This window comes from Mixophyes fleayi, chromosome 10 (genome assembly GCF_038048845.1).
Source record: "Mixophyes fleayi isolate aMixFle1 chromosome 10, aMixFle1.hap1, whole genome shotgun sequence".
NCBI classification, from domain to species: domain Eukaryota; kingdom Metazoa; phylum Chordata; class Amphibia; order Anura; family Limnodynastidae; genus Mixophyes; species Mixophyes fleayi.
The window spans coordinates 53,015,823-53,039,619 of NC_134411.1; the positions used below are offsets into that span (position 1 = coordinate 53,015,823).

Consider the following 23,797-nt stretch of genomic DNA (forward strand, 5'->3'; position numbering starts at 1 on the left):
AAGAATCATTACACCATACTCCCTGTCGATTTCCCTCTTCCTTATCCACTACATTGGCCTACAAGGCAATGTTCTCTTCTGGTTCAGTTACTACCTCTTTAACCATTTGTTCAGTGATTCTAACTCTAACTCTGCATATACCCTACTTCTATGTCCTCAAATTTTCTCTCTGTACACCTTTTCTCTCAGTGATTTGATTCCCTTGGCTTCCAGTACATTCTTTACTTGCATCATGTGCTCTGATTAGGGAGTGTATTGAGAGAGAGAGAGAGAGAGAGAGAGAGAGAGAGAGAGAGAGAGAGAGAGAGAGAGTTCTTGTAGCAAAATCGCCAAAATTTAAAATGGTACTAGGGCTTTTCCTCAGTCTGGTATGTTTGTCACTTTGTCATTTAACTCTTTCTCTTTTTGGCTGTGCTGTATTCTGGTAAAGCTAGAGCTTTTTGAATACCTCCGAGGAACTTTCTGTTTGGGTGTAACTGATATGCTTAATTTCCAAAATAATAGTAAAATTCAATAATTAATACAATTGTCTTTTATTAATATAGAGAACAATTTATTGCTCTTTTCTTAGATGGCAAATGGATTTTGAGAAATTTTTTTAACTTTAGTGAGGAGGTGATCATTGAAGTTATTCAATTAAAATGTGAATAGAAACGAAATTGTCACAATTACTTGATCATATTTTCTGCAGGAAAATAATAGAGCCCATTTTAAATTACTCCTGGATGTCTATAAGACAATCTCAATATACTGTTTGGCTTCGCTCACTTATTGAATTTCTCAGATGATTTGAATTTTTAGCTTGGCCTGGCTGTTAACGCCATGCATATCTTAATTACTGCAAGAGGTCCCATCTGATCAAAAGATATAAACGAGCAATAGACAGGTTTCATGCATACAAAATTGACATGATGACCATCTCTGCCTGGCTGTCACCTTCTGTGTCCAATAAGAAACAATCCTTTTCTCCTGTGTCAGACTGCAGATGGTGTATTCTATCTCTACCTCCTCTGGGGACTTGGCTTACACCATTTTAACAGGCATTATGTAACATATGCTACACTGATGTGATCACAATGAAGGATAAAATGAATACTCTAAGTGAGTGCAAAATATATTTTATGGATATTTATATATGAAGCATGTAACAAGAAGGTGAGCTGCAATCTGCATGTACCCAGAAATGTTCATGGAAAAAAATTGCATTCAAATACAATAAAAAACAATGTTACTGATCATAAATTATGTAAGTGTAGAATGAAAGTGGTCAAGAGCATTAAAAAATAGCCTGAACCACTACTAACTGGCTAAATACATGCAGAACTTTTTTTCACAGGAAAATAAACAACAGGGTTGTACAGGGTTTTGGGGCTCCTTTATCCATTTTTGGAAAAAAAAAAATAACATTATATTATAAACAAGAATATTGGTTTACTTGCATTTACTAGAATGCAAATCAAGAGACGTGGCACTACGCATTTGTTAATGCAGAAAAATAAGAATTAGAGCTGACTTAACAGAATGTTGTTTTCTCTTCGTCTTACTTAAGTGATTTGCCTGGAAGTGGCTCATAGCCAAAAGTAGCCTGATTACACCACAGATAGGAACCTGCTGTAAGCTGTTGCATTTAACATGGCAGAATGTTGCTTAATCAAAGTTGTGTGTAATCATATATGTAACTGAAAATAGTAGATCCACTTTACTACAATCAGTTAACCACTAAAGACGATCAGATTATTGATTGATGTGTCCATATAATCAAACTGAATGATGGGTAGTGTGTGTGGCCAGCTGTTTTGTATAGTGAACATCAAGTTGGTGTCCAGCAGGAAATAAAGAAAAGGACATCCATGGCTCAGCTGAATGGCAGATAGGACACAAGTGCACAGAATCAAACAAAAGGCCATTCCCCTTCACTAAGAGAATTTGTCAGGACAACAATTTTTAGGAACACGTTTTGAGTGCTCGGTTTTTACTTTTCATACCATCAATAATACGTATTGTTTTGGAGATTGCCAAAAAGTTGTCAGCTCACACTTCCTGGTGGTTTAATATTTTAACACAGCTTGAGCTACAGTAATGTCAACTAGAAAGAGGAAGGAGCTCAATATATATATACAGAAGACTATGCTTTTCCAAAATTTTATATTGTTATGTTTTTTTATAATTTATTTATATGGTGACACAAAATTCTATAGCAACATAGTGTAGGTAAAGCAGATCATATTACAAAGACTTAGAGGCCCACAAGCAAAATACAGGACAATTAAGAAGCATAAATGCAAGAATAGCAATAGGTTACGCATAAAATAAGACAAAACATGTAAGGTGCGTATGAAATGATTATGTGCACAACATGCAAGAAGCATAATACAAGGATGCACAAGTGGAAGAGGAGGAAGTGAGAGCAGACAAGACAGAAGCAGAGACGGCTTACACTCTAATGAATATTCAAAGATAATCAAAGGCATTCCTATATACAATGCCACCCGAGGCAGACAGTTTTGACCGACTCACCTCACACATGGTATTTCTTATTTCCATCCTCCTTTCCACTATAAAATTTAGCTGAAAACCGACTGCCTACATCTGGGGTGAGACACTATGCTATCAGTGTAGCTCTGGGTGAAGAGAAGTCAGTGCTCAGTTGCCTATCCACCTCACAAAGCTTTACTATCAGTGAGGCTCTGTAAGGTGGGCTGGCAGTTTTGAAAATGTCAGCACTGACACCCTTGGCACTGTCATCCTGCAACCTAGAATCTTCCTGATAGTGAAGCTCCAGGAGGTGTAGAGTTCAATTCTTAACCATGGCCTTATCTGTGTGGCATTTGTATGTTCTCCCCATGTTTGCGTGGGTTTCCTTCAGGTGCTCCGGTTTGCTCCCATACTAGTAGATTAATTGGCTGCTGTTAAAATTGACCTTAGTCTCACTTGGTCTGTGTGTTTCTCACCAACCATTTAAAGTTACAAGGATTCAGTCTTAAGCAGGGCTTGTGCAATACTTCTTGGTGCCCTAGACGAGCTTCAGTATTCCATTGCTGCTCTGGGTCAAATGCAAGATTTTAAAAAGAAACAAACACGTGGCAATAAGCCGGCAACAGACACCTGTTTAATGGTACTGTGAATGCCTGTATACCTGGAAGAAATAAAATTAATGAAAGCATAAACTCTACTTCATATTACTATTTATAATAGAAATAAGCATTGCTTTCCAGCACCACTGTGTATATTTGCCCCAAGAAGCACAAGCAGGGGTGTTGCTGGCATCCTGAAAGACCTGGGGCAGAGGCCCCAACAACATTATGATGCCACTATATCCAGACATGCCACCAGTGTACCTTTATATTTCCTTCACTATGCCATATGTTCTGCATATGCCATCCACTGTACCAGATGACCCACGCATGCCATGCACTGTACCAATTTCTGCCCCACACTTTCCATTGTATCAGGTGTCTCCACATGCAACTTAGTGTCCCAGCCATCTTATGCTAATACCCACAGATATCACTACCATGCCCTCACTGTGCCCTCCCTATATGACATTTATTGCAATAGGTGCCCTCAGATGCTACTCAGTGTCTGAGCCAGACATATTACACCAATACTACCCTCACCCCTCTCCCTACTCATTACACCACCTTCTCCTCACACATTACACCAATACCATCCCCAACCCTCTCTATACACATTACACAAGTACCACCCTTCTACCAGCACATTACACCAATATCACTCCCATCCCTCTCCATAGACATTACACCTATACCACCACCACCACCACACTTCCCACACATTAACCAATACCATACACTCACTGCACTTATCTCATTACTGGCCTTCCTCCTTCTGCTATGTATGCTGCTCTAAACACATCTGCACCCTAAATCCTGGCACTCTAAGGAGCTGCCTTAAACTGCCTAATGGTAGCGCTGTGCCTGGTCTTTATTCACACAGCTAAGAGCTTAGGAGGTGGGCTGTCACGACAATAAAAGCTGACAAGAGCATGCTGCCAGGTTATTTTTACAATGAGAGTAGGATAAGCATTCTGAAAGGAGCACTATTTAGTTATCCAACTCTCCAAATTGCCAACTGAGGCTAGGTACACATGTAGGCAGGCACAGATCTGGGAATAATAGTTTTGAATTAATTTTTACCTTCAATTAATGTAAAATCATTTAATAAATCATACAAAATTATCATACAAGATTACCAGTAAAATCATATAAAGATTCACTTTAGCAAAAGGCATTGCCTTTAACAAGACTGTAATTTTACGCTTCTAAGCTGTTTACCTATTTTTAAAAGCCCTTGAACATACCTATATAAACTATAGGTAGGAATATTTTTTTAAAAATCGGACATATTTGTAATGCCATTTACAGTGCATGGTGATCCTTTTCCAAAACAATGCACAACCAACTGGGTTTCCATTGCATGACACAGACTTGTGATGACACAGACTATAGATCAGTGATAGGTAACGTAATACACCTCAGGGGCCGCATGAGCGTTACCTTCGACTCCTCTCTCTCCTTTACCCCCCACATTCAATCCCTTGCCCAAGCCTGTCGCTTTCAACTTCGCAACATTGCCCACACCCGACCTTTTCTCTCTCAGGATGCCACCAAAACTATCATCCACGCTCTCATTATCTCACGCCTCGACTACTGCAACCTCCTCCTCACCTGCCTCCCCCTCTCCCACCTCGCCCCCCTCCGCTCCATTCTGAACGCGGCTGCCAGACTCATCTTCCTCTCTCGCCACTCCTCCTCTGCTTCCCCTCTCTGCCTTGCCCTACACTGGCTCCCCATCCCCTACAGAATCATCTTCAAACTCCTGACCACCACATTCAAGGCACTCTCCCAGTCTACTGCCCCCTACATCTCCAACCTCCTCTCCATTTACACTCCTGCCCGCTCCCTGTGCTCGGCCAATGACCGTCGCCTCTCCTCCTTTCTGATTACCTCTTCCCACTCCAGAATCCAAGACTTCTCCCGGGCAGCCCCCCTTCACTGGAATGACCTCCCTCGCTCCGTCCGTCTCTCTCCCACTCTAAGCTCCTTCAAACGGGCACTAAAAACCCACCTGTTCCTCAAAGCCTACCATCCTTCCACCTAACCTGCTCTCCCCTCCCTCCTCCTGTCCCCTCTTCTCTCCTTAACATCAACTGGCCCCTCTTGTACCTGAGTTTTGTTTACCCTTCCTTAGGATGTAAGCTCATTTGAGCAGGGCCCTCTTCCCTCCTGTGTCCTTACCTACTCTTCGGCTCCATCCTGTCTGCATTAGCCTGCTTGGAGCTTCTGAACTGTTGGTATTTTTGTTTACTGCTCAGTAATGTTTTACCCTGTACTGTCTATTGTCTGTGCATTGTACGGCGCTGCGGAACTCTTGTGGCGCCTAACAAATAAAGGATAATAATAATAATAATAATGGGTGGCCCTCTAACATTCATAATGGCTGCACATTAACCTTAATCTTAGTAATACATTTATTAAAAGAAATAGATATATATGAGATGTAATAACATATCAGCAGGCATTATAAACAAGTGTTACAAGCTATAATAATTAAATCTGACAATTAAGGAGGAAGGAGCTGGGGGTAGCAGGTGAAGGCTGCTCTAGACCTACATGAGTTGTATGTGCAAGTGTGCAAGAGCCTACATTCTAACTGCATGAATGTGCCTAGTTATACATCCACATGCAAAGAGTGAGATTTCTTTTTTCATGATGTATTAATATTTAAATGAGATCAAGGGATGAATAGATCACCAATTTGCAGGGCATTCCTTGTTTGTAGAGTCCTCAGAATATTTTGCTCCGACTTTGTACACGATTTGTACACATCCTCTGAGGTAGACTTTTCTTACCTTTGTAGCTGCTATCTGCTGCTCCTCCATGTAAGTGGTAAATTGGGAGTACGGTGCTGCGATATGATGTCACAAACCCAGAGCCCCACTCCCACCCTGACAGAATAGGGGATGCTGCCCTTCCTTTTCCCCTGACTGCCAAGGTAAGGGCATGCACATTTGAATCATCTCCCATAAATCCATAAATGTCATGCAACACAGACCATGAAATTGTGGAATAGTGGAGTGCACCTATCTATGGGGTGTGCAGCCAATAAGCTATTTGCACTTGCATATAAATGTGCACTAATAAACTTTACTTGCACATTGAAACTGGAACCAAAGGCTTGTGCTTCCAGTTTCAGATTCCCCCCAAAAGTAAAGCCTTTTTTTAAATGTAAAAAATAGATAAAAAAATAAAATAACCCCATTAATAAAAACTCAGAAAAAATACTTTATTTTAATAATGAAGCATATTTTCCTGTGGGGATCCCCAACTGACATGGCGTTAGCCATCGGAGAATGGTAGCAAAAAATAGTCCTTGGCAAATAAGCTTTCTTAAAAAAGGGGAAACCCTAAATCCTGCAAAACTCCAGTTTGGATGTTCATCATCATCATCATCATCATCATCATCATCATCATCATCAACATTTATTTATATAGCGCCAGCAAATTCCGTAGCGCTTTACAATTGGGAACAAACATTAATAATACAATACTGGGTAATACATACAGACAGAGAGGTAAGAGAACCCTGCTCGAAAGCTTACAATCTATAGGATGTTACTTAGACAACTCATAATTAGAGATGCTCAGGCTCAGTTCCTTGGAAACCGAAGAGTACCGAGTCGGCTCGGTACTCTTGTGCGCCCTCGGAATCAAAAACGAGGCAAAACGTCATTGTGACATCGTCAGATCTCGGATCTCGCGAGTTTTGAATTCCTTTTTAAGATCCACCATAGCGAAGGGTGGGAGGGAGGGCGGACCCCCATTTTACATTTCTGCCACTGCTGTGTGCCAATGTGTCCTAGGTGTGCTAGGAACTGCCGTGTGTTTGTGTCATTGCTCTGTCGCTTACCATCCAGCCAGGTCGCTGCAGTATTTTCCGAAAGTGTATGAAAATAATATTGAGACCTGTGAGGTGGTGTAAATTGACTGCAAATTACTTGAAATTAATATTATTGAGGTTAATAATAATGTAGGAACAAAAAAAAGAGCAAAATTATGTGATTTTAGCATATTTTAGGATCTTTTTCTAAAAAATCCAAAACCAAAACCAAAACACACAGGGGTGGTTTTGCCAAAACCAAAACCAAAACACGAAGCTAATCCAGATCCAAAACCAAAACCAGTTCACGGGGGTCAGTGAGCATCTCTACTGATAATATAATGAACCTGCAATGAGTTATACCACTTTCATATTTCCGCCCCTGCAATATGTCGGGTTTTTGAAGCCGGGTTTTTGCAGGGTCTCGGAGCGTCCCAGCTCAGAAACACCATTCATACTGCACCTCGGACCCGGGAATTTCCCGGGTTGACCCCGTTCATAATGCACAAGTCTGTGCCCTGGCAATTTGTGGGAAAGTCATCACCAGAGCAGTTTTCATTGGCTGAAAAATGGTGATGTCATTGAAAGGTGACTGGTTTGTTGACGCATAAAGATGATGCAAAAGTGGGTGGTGATTGTTTACCACATTACTTTTCATCATGGCCGACGACTCACTTTTGTGTAGCCCAGAGTTCATGTTTACTAGTATTTTTTTGCTGTTTTATGCAGCAAATGAGAGTTTGCTGCAGCTGCTGACACTATGCACTCTTGCACATTCCCAGTTCAGGAGGAGGAAGGCGAAGTTTATGGCACAACAGAAGAAAACTCGGTGTCTGTATATGCGCAGGAGGAGAGCGTTTCTCAGGGCAAGTAATGCCTCAATTTTGAGATTCAGTGCTGCCAGTAACCGAACCATGCATGCCAGAGAGCGTAGCCACGGAGAAGCTTTCTGGTCTACTGTGGAAGCGTTTGAGGAACAGCAGTGGATGCAACACTTCAGAATGTCACGTGGGACATTTAACTATGTGCTGGACCTTATTACCCCAGCACTTTCCAGGAAGGCCACTAACTTTGGGAAACCTATTCCACCATGTAGGTGCCTTTCTATTGTGTTGTGGTGGTATGCTACCCCTGGAGAATACCGGACAATCTCCTGCTTGTTTGGAGTGGGGATATCCACGGTGTGCACTCTAGTGCATGAAGTCACCACGGCATTGCTGGAAGCCCTGTATCATCGCCTTACCGCAAGGTCAGCGCCTGGATGTTGTTGATGGTGTGGAGATACCGGTACACATCATTGAGGATGCTGCTTACCCTTTGAGGCGCTGGCTGATGAAGGGGTTCACTCAGCAACATCACCTGTCTCAGGAACAGATCCGGTTTACACATACCCTCAGCTCTGCTCGGATGGTGGTGGAAAATGCTTTTGGGTGCTTGAAAGGACGTTGGCGCTGTCTATTGAAGCGCATTGACATTGACACCAAGCTTGTGCCCCACATGGTTGCTGCTTGCTGTATTTTACATAACATTTGTGAAATTCAAAAAGAGCAATTTCTACCTGAGTGGAATGTGCAGGAATCTGAAATGCCAGTGCTGTCAGTGGACTCCGCTACTTTTGAAGGAGAGCGCACCAATACCTCTGCTGAACTTATTAGGACCACCCTCACTGCCAATTTGACCTCACTTGTTTGAATGTACCACACAAATGTAAAAATAAAAAATATATGTTTATTTCACATATTGTATTTTGTTTTGTACATATTTCCTCATATGTTTCTTCACAAAAAAATATAAAATGACACAATATAAAAGTGCTTACTTGCATGTAGAAAAAAATAAAATATATACATAAGTAGTAAACCGAAGACACAAATGTGCCCAAACAGTAAGTGCAAATTTGCTTTTCATGTTATATGAGAAGCTAACGGTGTGATTCCAGATCACACGTAACATACATGATAACAATTAACTGTGAAACATTTGACCATAAAACATGATTATTACAATTGCCTATATTGTGGCATTTCTGGTGGTGGAGTGGTTTGGAGTGGAAAACCCAGTGGGTATTCTATGTTGGGGTTACCCATAGGTTGAGCATGTTGTGTATTCTGTACCGGGTTTGGAGGGTTATTGTTGCCTAACATGGGTTGCCCCCGCTGGTACATAGGATAATGTCCGTCATAATAATAAGGACTTGAAGGAGGTGCCTGCACCCGTGAGAGAAATCTGTCCATGAATCCCATAATACACTCACGATTTTCGCGTAAGACGCGTTCCTGCATGTTCATGATTTGCATGAGGAAAGAGTCCTGCAGTTCCCGCTTATTGTCCATGAAACGATGCAGTTGTATATTCTCGTGTTCCCTCATGGTGCTGTCCATCTCCCGCAGTTGATACATCATGACAGTTGTCATTGTTTTAGTTGCTTGGTCCATTTTATTGGGCCTCTTGCATTTTTTTGGAACGTTGTAAACTGTACGTAGAAAAAATACAGTAAAACATACATTAGAATATATAATGTGGCAGAACAAAAAAGCAGTGTTGTAAGCTGATATGTGCTTGAGGCCTCCTCCCTCTTGCTCAGTAGTTTTGCACTGCAACATATGCGTGTTAATGTTTTAATACTTTGGAGTGTATTATATTTGTCTTTTGGGCTTTTTGTTGATATAGTTCTCTTTTTAAAGTTATGTAGAAACATTGGTGTTTGGTTTGCATTTATGTTGATATACTTCTCTTTTTTTTTACAGTTATGTTCAAACATTTTTATTTTTTTTTTAAAGTTATGTAGATATATTTTTTGGTATTTGGCTTGCATTTTGGTTGATATAGTTCTCTGTTTTTGGGACTTTTGTTTATACAGTTCTTTTTTTTTTCCAATTATGTAGATATATATGTGTGTATATATGGTTGGTTATTATGCGAGATTATTAAAGATACTTACTGTTGGAGCGTAAACTGGGACCTGGCATAGACTTTGACACCGGCACTGGTTCTGGCTGCGTTTCTTGCGAAGTCTCTGTAACGACTTGCGCAGCAGGGAATGGCTGTGAATCGTTCAATTCCTCCCAAGACATGTTGGTGTCATCTGTTGTGGCAGAGCATCCAGTTCTGGGGTGTCTTCATTAGAATCTTCTATTATTATCGTTGCGGTCTCACTTGTCTGTGTGCTCTCTGGTGGTGTTGGTATAGCCGCATCCACATTGCTAGAAGATGACAGTGCAATTGGATTTGTCAGAGGAGAATGTCCAAAGACCATATTGCACTGGTCATAAAAGGGCCAGTCCATTCTTTCTGCGCCACTTTTGCGCCTGTTGTGGTCATGGACTTTAGTGTACTGCTTCTTCAGGGACTTCAATTTGTTCAGGACTTGTTGCTGTGTCCTCTTTATGCCACGTTGTGTGAGTATTTTGGCAATGTTGTAGTACACTGTGGCATCCTTCACAGTCCCAGTCACTTGCCTTCTAATTTCTTCCTCCCCTCTGACATTCAGCAGCTCACGCACCTCTTCCTCCATCCAGTGTGTCATAATTGCTGTAAATAAACACTGTTTTTGTAAACTATTAAAAGCAATTTTCTCACTAAAAAAACGCTTCTGCTTCAGCTTTAGGTTGAGAACACCATCCACCATCTCTCCTAAAAAGCTTCTACAATGTTCCACGGGCTTCCAACGATGACATCATCCTCCAGAGACAGGCAGACAGCCAATCAGCATGTTTTCTGTGCAATCCGGGTTGAAAAACCCGGGTTGCACCATTCATAGTGCAGGCGACCCGGGTCCGACCCGGGAATTACCCCTCGATAAATCCCGGGTTGAAGACCCGGGTTTTTAGACCCGGGATTTTGAACTTGTACCATTCATACTGCACCAAGACCCGGTCGTTTGAGCTCGCCCCGGCAAAAACCCGGGATTTTGGTGCAGTATGAATGGGGTATTAGTGTATTACTATTTACACAATAGTCTGTATCTATAAAATTATACAGTTGTGAAAGCTGCAGTTTTCTATTATAACAGCAGACTTCACTGAAAACTGTTTAGCCAAAAAACATTCCAGGCAGTTGCAGAATTTCACGAAATAAGAGCTTCATTGTTCAGGGTACTGTGTCATAATAAATACTAACCTGACTTTGTTATGCTATTCACTTCCTAGAGTAAACCTAAAAGGTATAAATTTGTCTAAAACTGACATTTTTGGTATTATAAGTAAACATATTTTATGCTGTTACAATATATATTGCACAACTTACATGCAGCAATACAAGAGTAACAAATATGGAGTTGACTTTGCTGATAGAACATGACGAGGAGCAGCTACTTCCTTCTAAAATCACTTATTTCACCCATAAATGACCAGCAACTGTTATTTTGATTCCCTCTTCCCCCATAATATCACCTTTGCCAATTAATAGAAGAAATGGTGGAAATTTTCACAAACTTTCAAAAATACCACTAGTTCAATTCATCTATTCCTTAAATAACAGTCTCCATGCATAAGTGCCTGGAGCTGCGTTTAACTAACCTACATGTCCCTATGGTTTACAAACTCTTTAGGATGGTAGGTTGCACCTGATTGAATGGCTATTTTGTTAATAAGGGGAGTGAGAAGGGAAGTTATGTAAAAACAGAAGATGGTCACCCCTTTAAATTATTTTTAAAACCAATTTCATTCTTTTAGGTTAATGCAATTATAACACAAAAATCTATGTATTAAAGGAAACATGGAGCAAAGAGCTACACATTTTCACTTTCTCCTCCATATTTGCCTCCTATCAGCTTCTTTGCACATTCATCTGCCTGGAGTGCGGTTGAAGGAGAAGTTAGGGTAAAGTTGGGGCAGAGCTAGGGCAGATCTAGGGTAAATACTAAAGAGATTAATAATTACCATGCAGTATATTGCACCTCTCCCTCTTCCCTCCTCCTTGAGCCAATATTATCTGTTACCTCATTGGAGTAGAGGTAACTTTGCTCTGTTTTTTTTTTTTAAATTACTATTTGGAATATATTATTATTTGTAATAACTAAGCATTACGTATGGCATCTCTCTGCTTCAAAATTGTTCCAAAAGCAGAGCACTGTGTGGAACATTCGAACAGAAGATTGTATATATTGTCAGGGGCAAACGCAGGATTTGTAGAGAGGGGTTTCCACACCATGCCACCAGTGGGCGTGACAAGCATGCATGGGGGTGTGGCTATAATTTTAGACAGTGCTTGGCTGCTCTCCAACTCGCCCTATCCTCATAATATACATGGGCAATGCTGCGTGCACTACTGCTAGTGCACGCAGAGCCGTGTGAAGCGGGGGCAGGGTCCAGCCACCTCAATTATAAAGTGCCCCAGGCTTGGAGGGGGTTTTCAGGCAACAGGAAACCCCACCTCGGTTTGCCTATGATTGTATATAGTATATTGGGAAATATGTAGATTGTAATGGCTACTATAACTCTTACTATGGTTTATACAATTGCCTAGAAAGCCAGACATAATTTCGCTCTCATTGTCATTGATGCTGGAACTTGCATTGAAGAGTAAATCCACTATTTTACATTAAGATACACCCGAAGCTGTGTATCGCTGTTCTGAATAAAATACATTACATACCTGGATTGCTTATGTTTTCCTAAATGTGTCCACCCCACTCACTTTCAGCAGGGTGCCATGTTAATTGAGAGGAGATTCTCTAAACAAGCAGACAGTGACTGACAGCTAGGCAGACTTGTGTTGATCCTTCCAGTCTTGAGGGGACAGGGCATGTTCACAAACTATGGGGTAAGAGCTGCAGAGATCTCTTTGAAATATGTGTCCGCTAATCAGCAAAACATTTTTGGAATTGTATGTCGTATTAGTAGAATTGTGAATATTTAGGGTCGTGGCACACAAGCTTTCAGTGCTGACATTTTTTAAATTGAAAATGCTATGCGGAAATAGCATTTCTATTTTAATGAGAATCTGGAGAAGGACACGCTGCAAGTGTATAATCAATCATTCAAAGTAGTCTGTAAAATGAACATACAATTTTAGTGAATGGTGACCCTGTCTCTTTTTGTTATCAGCCCTTAAAAACATTGCATTCTTAAACTAGCATGGCAAACATTGCAGAAAACAACAAAATGCATTAAAAAAGTAAATAAAAGCTTGTTTCACACTAAAGCTCTAGTGTGACTCAGCGGTAAGAACAGGACTGCACATTAGAAGAGGATTTCCAAAGTCCAGGGCTGTATTTACCATCACTGGTGTATCAACCACATAGAGCATTGCGACTATTTATTGTTGATCATAATTCTATGTCACTGTTTAAATATGTTGGTTCCTCCTTTAATTTTTCTTTAGACTTTCAGTTCCCCTCTTGAACCACAACCTTGTGCTGTTTTCCTTTGTCTCACGCTCTCATCTTCTGAGTGTCTCACATACAAGACTGGGGCAGTGTCTCTCTCAAGGTAACATTTCTCGCCCTTTCTGCTTTGTGAGACGTTACTTTTTGCCTTTTCTTTACTGCAGCTCTGTCTCTGACTTTTCATTTCAGTGTCTATTTAGCGTTTAAGTCTTACTTTGTCGATAGGTCTAGCTAATAAAACTATTACATTGCATATACGTCAGTATGTTTTTACATGGCATACAGTTATCAGCAGAAGAAATATCAAATTAAGGAAAATCTATCATCTAATGTTTCAAAATGTTATTACGTATAAACTTAAATATAGCTGAACATGGCTATTTATGTAATTAGCGATTATGGCTTCTTTGAATTATACTAAATGCTCCCTTTGTTTTGTATGTATCTCGGTGGAGAAAATCTGATCTCATACTAAAGGCTTGTGCTTTCTTGCAGTTTGACATCCACCTGTGGTGCACTGTCCTCCTTGAATGCTTCTTACAATATTAAATAAGTACATTACCGCGATAAACACTTTAACAATCAGTGGTCGAAATGAGCTGGTATATGGTGGTATGCCATCAAATCCCATTCACTTATTATTTTCCATACTGCCACATCTCAATTTCCACTTCTACCGTTGTTAACAATATTATCATATTTTTAGCAACCACTGACCAAACCAAAAACACAACAAGCAGTATTTATGTTACTGATTATTGTTATTATTATTATTATTATTAGTATTATCATTATTATTATTAAGCGTTCACAGTATTGGTCATTGATGATTATTTTGACAACTGTGTGATCTAAAATTGACTGTGAACATGAGTACTAAACCACTTAATTCACTACAATAGAAACCTGTGCAGTAGTTTATTTACCATGCTTAAGTATTGTACATCCTTACAACTAACAGCGAGAGCCTTGTGAAAAATTCTTTCAGCTCCTGGGTAGTGGAAAATGTGTGCAAGTGTGCATGATGTGTATTCATATACATCAGCCAGCCTTACATGTAGCAGTGCATTTTATTACCACATATGCATAATATTTATACCAAGACTGGCACATGCTTTTTAAATTTATTGCAAAGTTTTGCATTTTTTCCGCAGCTCTGTGAAATTCATTGTTTTAACATTTATGAGCACTGGCACTCGTTTGATAAATGCCCTTCATTGTATTTTGCCATGGATACTTTCTGCACAAGAAATAGCAGTGACCAGGTTACAGTATATCTATTTATTTAGTGACAAGGTTATCACTCCCTAGAAATAAAAACAGTAGCTGTAGCTGACGTAACTTCGGCCTGTTTGCACTTGTAAGTACTCAAAGAGTAACATGATCTATTTTTTTTAATTGTTAGATACCATATAGACATGTGCAAAGCAATTATGAATTTTCTTTAGATTGTTTGTTATCATATTTGTTAAGTACACTGCAGAAGCTGTCTGTCATTTTATAGAAACTACCCAAACTTTTATTTATGAAAATATATTGCAAAGTGATCGCCATCTAGTGGTATTTGTTTACTAGGTATCATTAAATAATCTGAATGCAAGTCACAGCTACAAGGAAATATACATGCCAGGGGCGAACGGAGGATTGTCGGAGGATTGTCAGCAGCTCAGTTTCTTCAGCGCTGTCCTATACAGCAGCCGCGGCGCTGTCTAAGAAGCGTCCGCGGCGGTGCTGTATACACTACAGCACCGCCGCGGACGCTTCTTTGACAGCGCCGCGGCTGCTGTATAAGACAGTGCAGCTATAGCGGCCACTTAGTTAGCGCAGGGGGGGTTTCTGGAGACTCATAACCCCCCCCTGCGTGCGCCACTGCATGCCTACCAACTTTGCTGATATGCGGTACTTTGAGTTATGTGTCTTATGGGAAGTGGGTATGTTCTTCATAAGAAAGAGGGTATGGTTGTTTGTAAAGTGACCATATTGGGGTGGAGTTTGTGTGAGTTGGGGGAATTGTCTGCATGGATCAGTATGGGATTTTTGCTGTCCTGATTTTGCCTTTGTAAATGTTAAGAAGTATGATAAATATGCTGTCTAATTCAAAGCTCAATAGCTAATGTAACTAGATTAATCAAATGTAGCGTAATTAGTGTACTAACCTCTGTAAAATGAGAATGTGAAGACACCATTATTATGGATAATGTATCTGCATTATATCATTTATGTTAAATTGAATTTTTAAGAGGAGTAAGCGTGGTTAGTAAATGTATCTACATGCCCCAGACTATTTTGCCCATATATTCCTTGTCTCTCTAAAAAATGGCACACTTAATTGGCAGACACAAAGGACCTCATTTAGAGTTGGACGCAAAGTCCGTTTTAGGCGCATCCAACAAAAAAACACTTCCACGCATGTGCAGAAAGCACCAAATCTGCCTGCATCTTGGACGCAATTAACACTTGCAACTCACTACGAGAGAATGGGAGGAACGCGGAATTGTGAAGGCGTGACCATGTAAATACATCCTAGTCGCAGTGAGGTACAGACGCAACACACGTCAAAACAGGGCTAAAGCTGTGCGGCAGGAATTAGGTGGCGCAAGCATTAGCTATCTGCAGGAACTGCTTGCAGCTCGATAGGGCATTAAGAGTGGGACGCAACTGGGGTTGCTTGCCACTTGTAATACCCTACCAAGCTACGGCACACTCCCACTCCTACACTTCTTAAATGGACTTTGCGTCCGACTCTAAATGAGGTCCAAAAAGGTGTTCTCCAGCTTAAATAATCCCTGTACTAATCCCTTCATTTCCTAATAAAAGGGTCTTTAAAACATAACATATTGGTAGGTTAATTGATTTCTGACACCTAGGGTTAGATTCACTAAAATTCGTGTTTGGTCTCAGTTTTAAACCACCACACATCGTCGGCAATTTAGTGCTCCAACCCACCGCATTTGCTATAGAGCGGTTTGAGGCTGTAATGTAAAATGGCTGGTGATGTGTGGCAAATTGAAAACAGCTAAACTGTCGGCGGTTTGGCTAAAACCGCCATTAAAACTGCCATCCAAAAGACAGGACAGGACAGTTTTAATACCTGCTTCTGAATGGATTGATAGTTCAAACATGCTGTTTGAGCTATGTTCTCATTCAGAATATTAAAGGAAGCACTTGACATTTAAAATTTTGAGGCAATCAATATTTATTAATTATGGGGCAAAATTATTTTAAAATTATCTTATGGGGCAAATTTTAATTCATTATATGAAGGGGACAAAATGATTGAAAAATGATATTATTCGGGCACCATGTAATGCCATAGTGTGCAACATAAATAATTATATCAAGCATTAACAATCAGTTAATATTATTATATATTAACATTTTCCCCATAATATAATACAATAATAGTGCCCCTTTAAAATAAAAAATAAAAAATTGTCCCATAAGTTAATTATAATTTTTTTTATTTATTTAATCAGTAAATAATAGTTGCCCCAATTATTTAAATGTGAATCTTATTTCCTTTTATGTTCTGAATGGCAACATAGCACAAACAGCATGCAGTTTGAGCAATCTCACCACTCAGAACCACCTCTTTTATTTTGGCCGTTTGGATGGCAGATTTGCAGTGGTTTTGCAAACCCCAGCTTAGTAAATCCAGCAGTTTTTATGTTCAGAATTGTTAAAATCGTCATGGCGATTTGTAAATTGGTGGTTTTGTAAAATATCAATTCTGGCCATTTTAATGGCAGTTTGGGCTTTAGTAAGAAGAAAAATAGCTGAAAACCTGCGTTTTTTCACCAAACTGCCCTTTAGAAAATCTAGCCCCTAGTGTATGTGTGTTTGTGTGGTAGAGAATATAGATTGTCAGCTCCACTGGGACAGGAACTGATGTAAATTATTAAATATTCTCTATAAAGCATATATAAATACCCTGCTAAATATAGTGAAAGATGGCGGTCCCACTAATGTACTAATATGTGATAGAAAGGGGATTAAATAAATAATGTATTTCATATGAAAAGCCCCATTAACAACACCAGTTTCATTATGATGGATAAAATGATCAAAATCTTTCCATGTAACATACAATTATACCCTTCTCATTATAAGTGCCTCCAAACAGTGTTATTTTAGTCTACTATCTATAGTCTCTTGTTTTTTGTTTTCTTTATAGATCTGAAACATATGAGTGGACATTTTACTTGGATTAGCCTGGATGGGGGAAGGATAGATTGTTTGTTGCTGTCTCTTTGCTTAATATGGATTATATAACAGACCATAAAGCACATGGGGACAAATAAGAGTAATGAAACTACGAAAGAGAGAGGATGTAAAAAGAAAAAGAACATAAGAAAATAATAAGAGGAACCACGGACAAGTAAGAAAGCAAAAGCCTTTTCTACAGAAGAGAAAAATAATAGAGAAAAAAGGAACTAAGACAAAGAAAATAGCAAATACAAAAATTTATATACGTTGGTGTGAAAGATATTTAAATATAATGCGTGAGAACAGTTTGTTAAAAAAAGAGAAAGTTAAATAATTGAAATTACAAGTTAGAGGTATATAGTAAAATACTGCAAGTTAGACAGGACAGCAAATATAATATAATCAAACACCATCAAGTACCTGAAGACCAGGAACCTTTTAAAAACATCAATGAGTCCTTCCCCATGAGATGCAGTCCGATGACCTCTTTGTGCGTAAACTGCGCCAACCCCCTTCTCGGTCATCCCCTCACAAGAGCCCCCATGACTCTAAGCCACTGCTAGCAACAGGGAACAGTAGACATAATTGTGGGGCACGTTCCCTTTCAGAATCAGAATTTGATCTTCGGGATAAAGGAACAGGCAGCCCATCTGCCCCACGCTTTAAAGATCCCTTCATACTGCTTGGGCTGGCTGGGATCAGCCAAGGGCTTACGGCCCATGAGGTAAAGGAAAAGCCCCCTGAAGGAGATCCTGTAACCCCTCGGCCAAAGAGTTTTGCTCACCATGACATCCAAAGTATATTGTTTGATCCTTTTCGAAGGAGAGAATCTGAAGGACGAAAGAATGTAAGAAGCGGAGCATCTGCCGCCTCTCAGCTCAGAACTTGTACTTCTTCACCCAGAAGATCTCTGTCATCCCCTGAAGATCCAGGAGACCCTGGAGATGGAAAAGACAATGAGCTCCTTCTCAGCTGTCCATATTTCCGCAATGAGGTTGGAGGAGAAGAAACAGAGGGACAAAAAGATCAGGGATGGGACTTTTCTTCTGTTTTATCTCTCAACTCTCCACTTATCAATTGTCCCGTTAGAGGGCCCAATGCAGCTGTATCTGTGTTAGAAGAAGCAAGGGAAAGGATAAGGGATAGCAGCTACTTTGTGGAATATCAAGATCTGGGTGCACTATATTACCGAAAGTATTTTTATGGCAAAGGTTAGTAAAATTACCCGTGTTTATCATAATTTTTCATCATCTCACTAATTTGTATATTTTATATGTAACTGGCATATCACCTTTAATGTACACAACTTGCCTGCTGCTGCCTTATTTTCTTCCAGAACACCAGAACTTTTTTGGAGTCGATGAAAGACTGGGCCCTGTGGCCATAAGTTTACGACGGGATGAGAGAGAAGGTGTCCAAGGCATGCAATATAATTATAGAATTATATTTCGAACAACCGAGGTAAAGGAAGAGTCATGTTATCCATTTTCCTTTTAATGGTTTTACAGTTGTTATTTTAATATTGCACTGACATGACCTTAACTATTGTTATATAATTTTTGATTTATCTTTGATAGTTTTTGATAGTAGATTGCAATTTATATCCTATTATTTTATTTTGATTATAAAAAATGAAAAGTGCAAGGACAGGAAAAAAGTGTCTTGAATATAGTGTTGGTTACATCCAATAGAAACAGATCAAGCATTTACTTAATATAACATCATCACAAATATCATACACTTGTATGTTGATCATAAAGTAAGTTAATACTTTTTCTATTATAGTTTGCCGTAATAGTTTATATTTGTGGCTAAATAGAAAGGTAAGGAAAGAAATGCAAAGGAAGAAGCGTTCATTTAAATTGTTTAAGTCTGAAGGGTCTGAGGAGTCCTTCCATAGGTACAAGGAATGTAATAAAACATGCAAAAAGGAAATTAGTCTAGTTAAATTAGAAAATGAAAAACAAGTTGCAAAAGAAAGTAAGACAAACCCCACAAAGTTTTGTAAGTATATAAATGAAAAAAGGATTAAAAAAGATAATAGGACCCCTAAGAAGTGAGATGGTTGAATTGATAAATGATACTAAGGAAAAAGCAGAGGTATTAAACACTTTATTTTCTTCAGTAAATACTAGTGAGGAACAAATGGTAGGAATACTACATAAAAATGGAAGTTCCAGGTTTAGATGGCATACACCCAAGGGTTCTTATGGAAGTAAACTCAGAAATAGCTAGACCGCTATTCTTAATTTTCAGAGATTCAATCTCATCAGGCTCAGTACCAAGGGATTGGTGGTGGTTTAGAGAGTAATGTTTCCATTTTTGCAGATGACACTAAACTCTGTAAGGTAATAAAACCAGAGGAAGATGTAACTTCTTTACAGTGGGACTGAAATAAACTGGAGGATTGGGTGGCCAAATAGAAAATGAGATTTTACATAGATAAATGTAAGGTTATGCATTTAGGAATCAAAAACGAGCATGCAATCTATAAATTAAATGGGATTCATTTAGGGGAATCTATAATGGAAAAGGATTTGGGAGTGCTCGTAGACAGTAGTCTAAGCAATAGTGCTCAATGTCAAGCAGCAGCTGCAAGGGTAAATAAAGTATTGGCATGCATAAAAAGAGGCATAGATGCAAGGCAAGACAGTGTAATTTTGCCACTGTATAAATCATTGGTAAGACCTCATCTTGAATATGGAGTAGAGTTCTGGGCACCACTCTATAAAAAAGTTATTTTTAGCTAGAAAGGGTTCAGTGAAGAGCGTCAAATTTGATAAATGGTATGTAGTTATTAAAATTATAAGGAAAGTTTAGCCAGTTTAGGTATGTTTACATTAGCAAAGACGCGTCTAAGTGGAGATATGATTACTATGTACAAATACATTGAGGGTCAATACAGAGAACTTTCATGGGAACTTTTTACCCCAAGGACTATACACAGGACATGCGGTCACCCCCTAAGGTTAGAGGAGAGGAAGTTTCACAACCAACAAAGGAAGGGCAGTCAAGATATGGAATTCACTGCCAGGGAAGGTTGTGATGGCAGATTCAATAGATATGTTTAAGAAAGGGTTAGACAAATTTTTAGCGGAAAAGTGTATACAGGGATACAACTGTTAATTAAAATGAAGGATAGTAATGGATATAGGGAAAAATAGGACTGCAATATTGGGTCTGGAGGGATTTTTCCCGATTAAAACAGATTGGTGGTTGCTTAATCTGGATCAATTTCAAATATAAGTGAGGGATCGTAGGAGATCTAAAATAGGTTGAACTTGATGGACTGGTGTCTTTTTTCTACCTCATCAACTATGTTACTATGTATGTTATTATGTAATTTTGCAATGTTGACTTGAGTGTTGTCCTTGATGCTGTCAATATTAGTTGGATTTATAGTTACACTGCAGTCCTTACCAACACACTTTTATACTTATTTAAAAGCAAAGTACGACACAATATGACTATTGTATTATAATTCCTATTCTGATGATCCAGAAGTTATAAAATGACGTTCAGCTCTTTCCTTTCTACTTTCAGTGTACTATGATGCCATAATTGTTTGCATATAGTTTTTATTTTTCTTATTCCTTTCTTTGCCATATGTAGTTGAAGACTCTTCGAGGATCCATACTAGAGGAAGCTTTCCCTTCAACCATTCGATCAAACTCTTCCAGGGCTATATCTCCCAAAAAGCTTCTGGAATACATTGTACCAGAAGTGAACCTGCAAAATCTGCGTTTAGCATCCAATTCTCCCAAAGTGCCAGAAACTCTGCTAAAATTGGATGAACAGGGGGTAGGCGTGTTATTCCTCTTTTCCATTATATGTTTTGAGTACAAATTACTGCGAAATGTACTTTATTTGTTACCTGCTTGTCTGAATTTAACAGGTTTGTGATGTCTTACTGATCTTTAACTTAAGAATTATTTATACAGGTATGCTCCTATATGAAATTATTGGGTATCTGCTTTTGTACTGGCCAATGAATCAAGGACAGAGACTGTACATATTATTATTATTATTATTATTATTATTATTATTATACTTTATTTACATAACACTAATATATTCTTTGGGGTTATACTGAGAGAAAACTGTATTCAGGCACATGTAACAGGCATGGCCCCCTCCTTCCTTCTCTGACCCAACCCTCACTTTCAAATTATCCTCTACCCAACATTTGCCTTTCCCTTATTCTCTTCAGTAATCCCCTTCTCCGGTTTTATCTAACAACTGCACCGCTCTACTTTTTCTTGCTGGATCTTTTTGGCTCCTCTCCATTAATAGCGATGTGACGTTATTAATTACATGATGTCAGGGATGCTGCAGGGAGACCTGTTGGGACTCTCTCTTTGCAAGCTGGGCTCCTCCCTCTTGGTAAGATGTGTACCTGGGGACTGGGACTTGAGCAAATGGCAGAACCCGTGGAGCACCAACATCCTTTAATTCAACGTGGAGGCCTCCTCTCACCCCTGACATCTTAGGAGCAGCTGCTGTCTAGAAATGGAGCCTGCTACATCTCTTAATTCATTGCGGAGGCCTCCCCTTCCCTAATAAATCTGTTTGGGCTAAGGGCTCACTGCTGTACTCTCTGTACCCCCGTGATGGCGGTCTTACGCACATCAGTCCCTGCTGCAGTGAACTGCCCAATATATTTTATTACGACATAAACACTATAGACAATACACTTTGAAGCTGAATAACTTACTAGTATGCATTTGCAAAGTGGGAGGAAACCAGAGCACGCAAAGGAAACACACAGAAACACAGGGAGAATATACAAGCTTAAAGGAGACATAACCCTGGTCAGAATATAACCGAAGGCCTTAGCTTTATTTATTATTAAAATGTATTTTAAGCATAAAAAAAATATATCAGAAAACAGTAACATTATACCGCTTCACATCCAAAATATTACATACAAATAGAGCAGGGATGGAAGGCTCCATGCTTCTCTGCCCTGAGCTTTCCTGGGGGTAAATTTATCAAGCTGCTGGTTTGAAAAATTGGAGATGTTGCCTCTAGCAACCATTCAGATTCTATTTCTCATTTATTTAGCACCTTATACAAAATAACAGCTAGAATCTGATTGGTTGCTAAAGGCAACATCTTCACTTTTTCAAACCCGCATAAATTTATCCCCAGGTTCTAATCCCAGCTCTGGTGCCACCATGCCACCTGCATATTAACTACAGTTTATTGCAGTGAGCAGCACATGTTTTAGGATTAAGATTACAAAAATGCAACAGTAAAATAAATAGTTCCATCTGCACAACGGAAAAAAAAATCCTAATTTAAAGTGAGGTTCAACATTTATTTCTAAGTGTGCATTTAACACATTTATTACCACACATATTGATTAGAGTTAGGTCCATGTAATACTGTGGATTATACATATTAACAGTAGCAGTGCAAAATAATGTCCTTTTTCTCTTAGTATATTTGTAATATTCATAGTCATAGCAAGCAGATGAGAGAATACTGATATTTATCTATTTTCTCTAGTATTGTCCATCCCAGATTTCCAGTGACATGTAAATGGTACAGATATGTTTCTTAAATATTACCACAAAAGCAAAGATCTTTTGCCTATTCCTATCACTAGATATAAACTATATGGACAAAAGTATTTGGCCACACCTGTTAATTATTGAATTGAGTTTTTTCAATCTGAACCCTTGCCAGAGGTGTATAAAATTAAGCACCTTGCCATGCAGTCTCCATCTGCAAATATTTGTGATATAAAATGGGTCGTTCTGTAGAGCTCAGTGACTTCAAACGTGGCACTGTGACAGGATGCCACCTTTGCAATAATACGGTTTGTGAGATTTCATCCCTGCAGAATATTCCATGGTCAACAGTAAGTGATATTATTAGAAAGTGGAAGCGTTTATGAACAACAGCAACTCAGCCACGAAACAGAAGACCACGTAAAATTACAGTGCAAGGTCAACGACTGCTAAGGCGCATAGTGCGTAAAAGTCACCAACGCTCTGCTGATTCCATAGCTGAAGAGTTTCGAACTTCCACTGGCATTAACGTAAGCACAACAACTGTGCGGCGGGAGCTTAATGGAATGGGTTTCCATGGCCAAGCAGCTGCATGCAAGCCTCACATCACCAAGACCATGTCAGGATTGTTAGGATCTGCCTGCAGCTTTCTGTATTTGCATGCTGCTTTGTAATGGCAGCTCCTACCTCCAGGACTTTTGGACTTGTTACATTAAATCTATTATCTGGCAGTAACTCTATTCACCAGAGTTGCTGCTATTGTGCCTTTTCCTTCTCATTACTATGGGTTAACCTGTTGTATCAATTATCTTCTGCACCTGGTGGTTCAGTCTTTATACTTCCCTCT

At 39.3% G+C, this 23,797-nt stretch overlaps 1 protein-coding gene across 6 annotated transcripts in view; it reads left to right on the forward strand.

Annotated features, from left to right (window-relative positions):
* Window positions 1-23,797, forward strand: part of SIPA1 (signal-induced proliferation-associated 1) — a 78,140-nt gene that overhangs the window by 20,231 nt on the left and 34,112 nt on the right. For 4 of the 6 annotated variants that reach the window (XM_075188760.1, XM_075188759.1, XM_075188763.1 and 1 more), the window contains exons 2-4: window positions 17,403-18,645; window positions 18,771-18,895; window positions 21,047-21,235. In XM_075188760.1, the coding sequence (XP_075044861.1) occupies window positions 17,904-18,645; window positions 18,771-18,895; window positions 21,047-21,235 (1,056 nt within the window). In that variant the 5' untranslated portion in view covers window positions 17,403-17,903. Of the gene's footprint in view, window positions 1-13,224; window positions 13,332-14,569; window positions 14,589-17,402; window positions 18,646-18,770; window positions 18,896-21,046; window positions 21,236-23,797 lie in introns of those variants that run through there. The other 2 variants (XM_075188761.1, XM_075188762.1) reach the window with 2 other exon arrangements.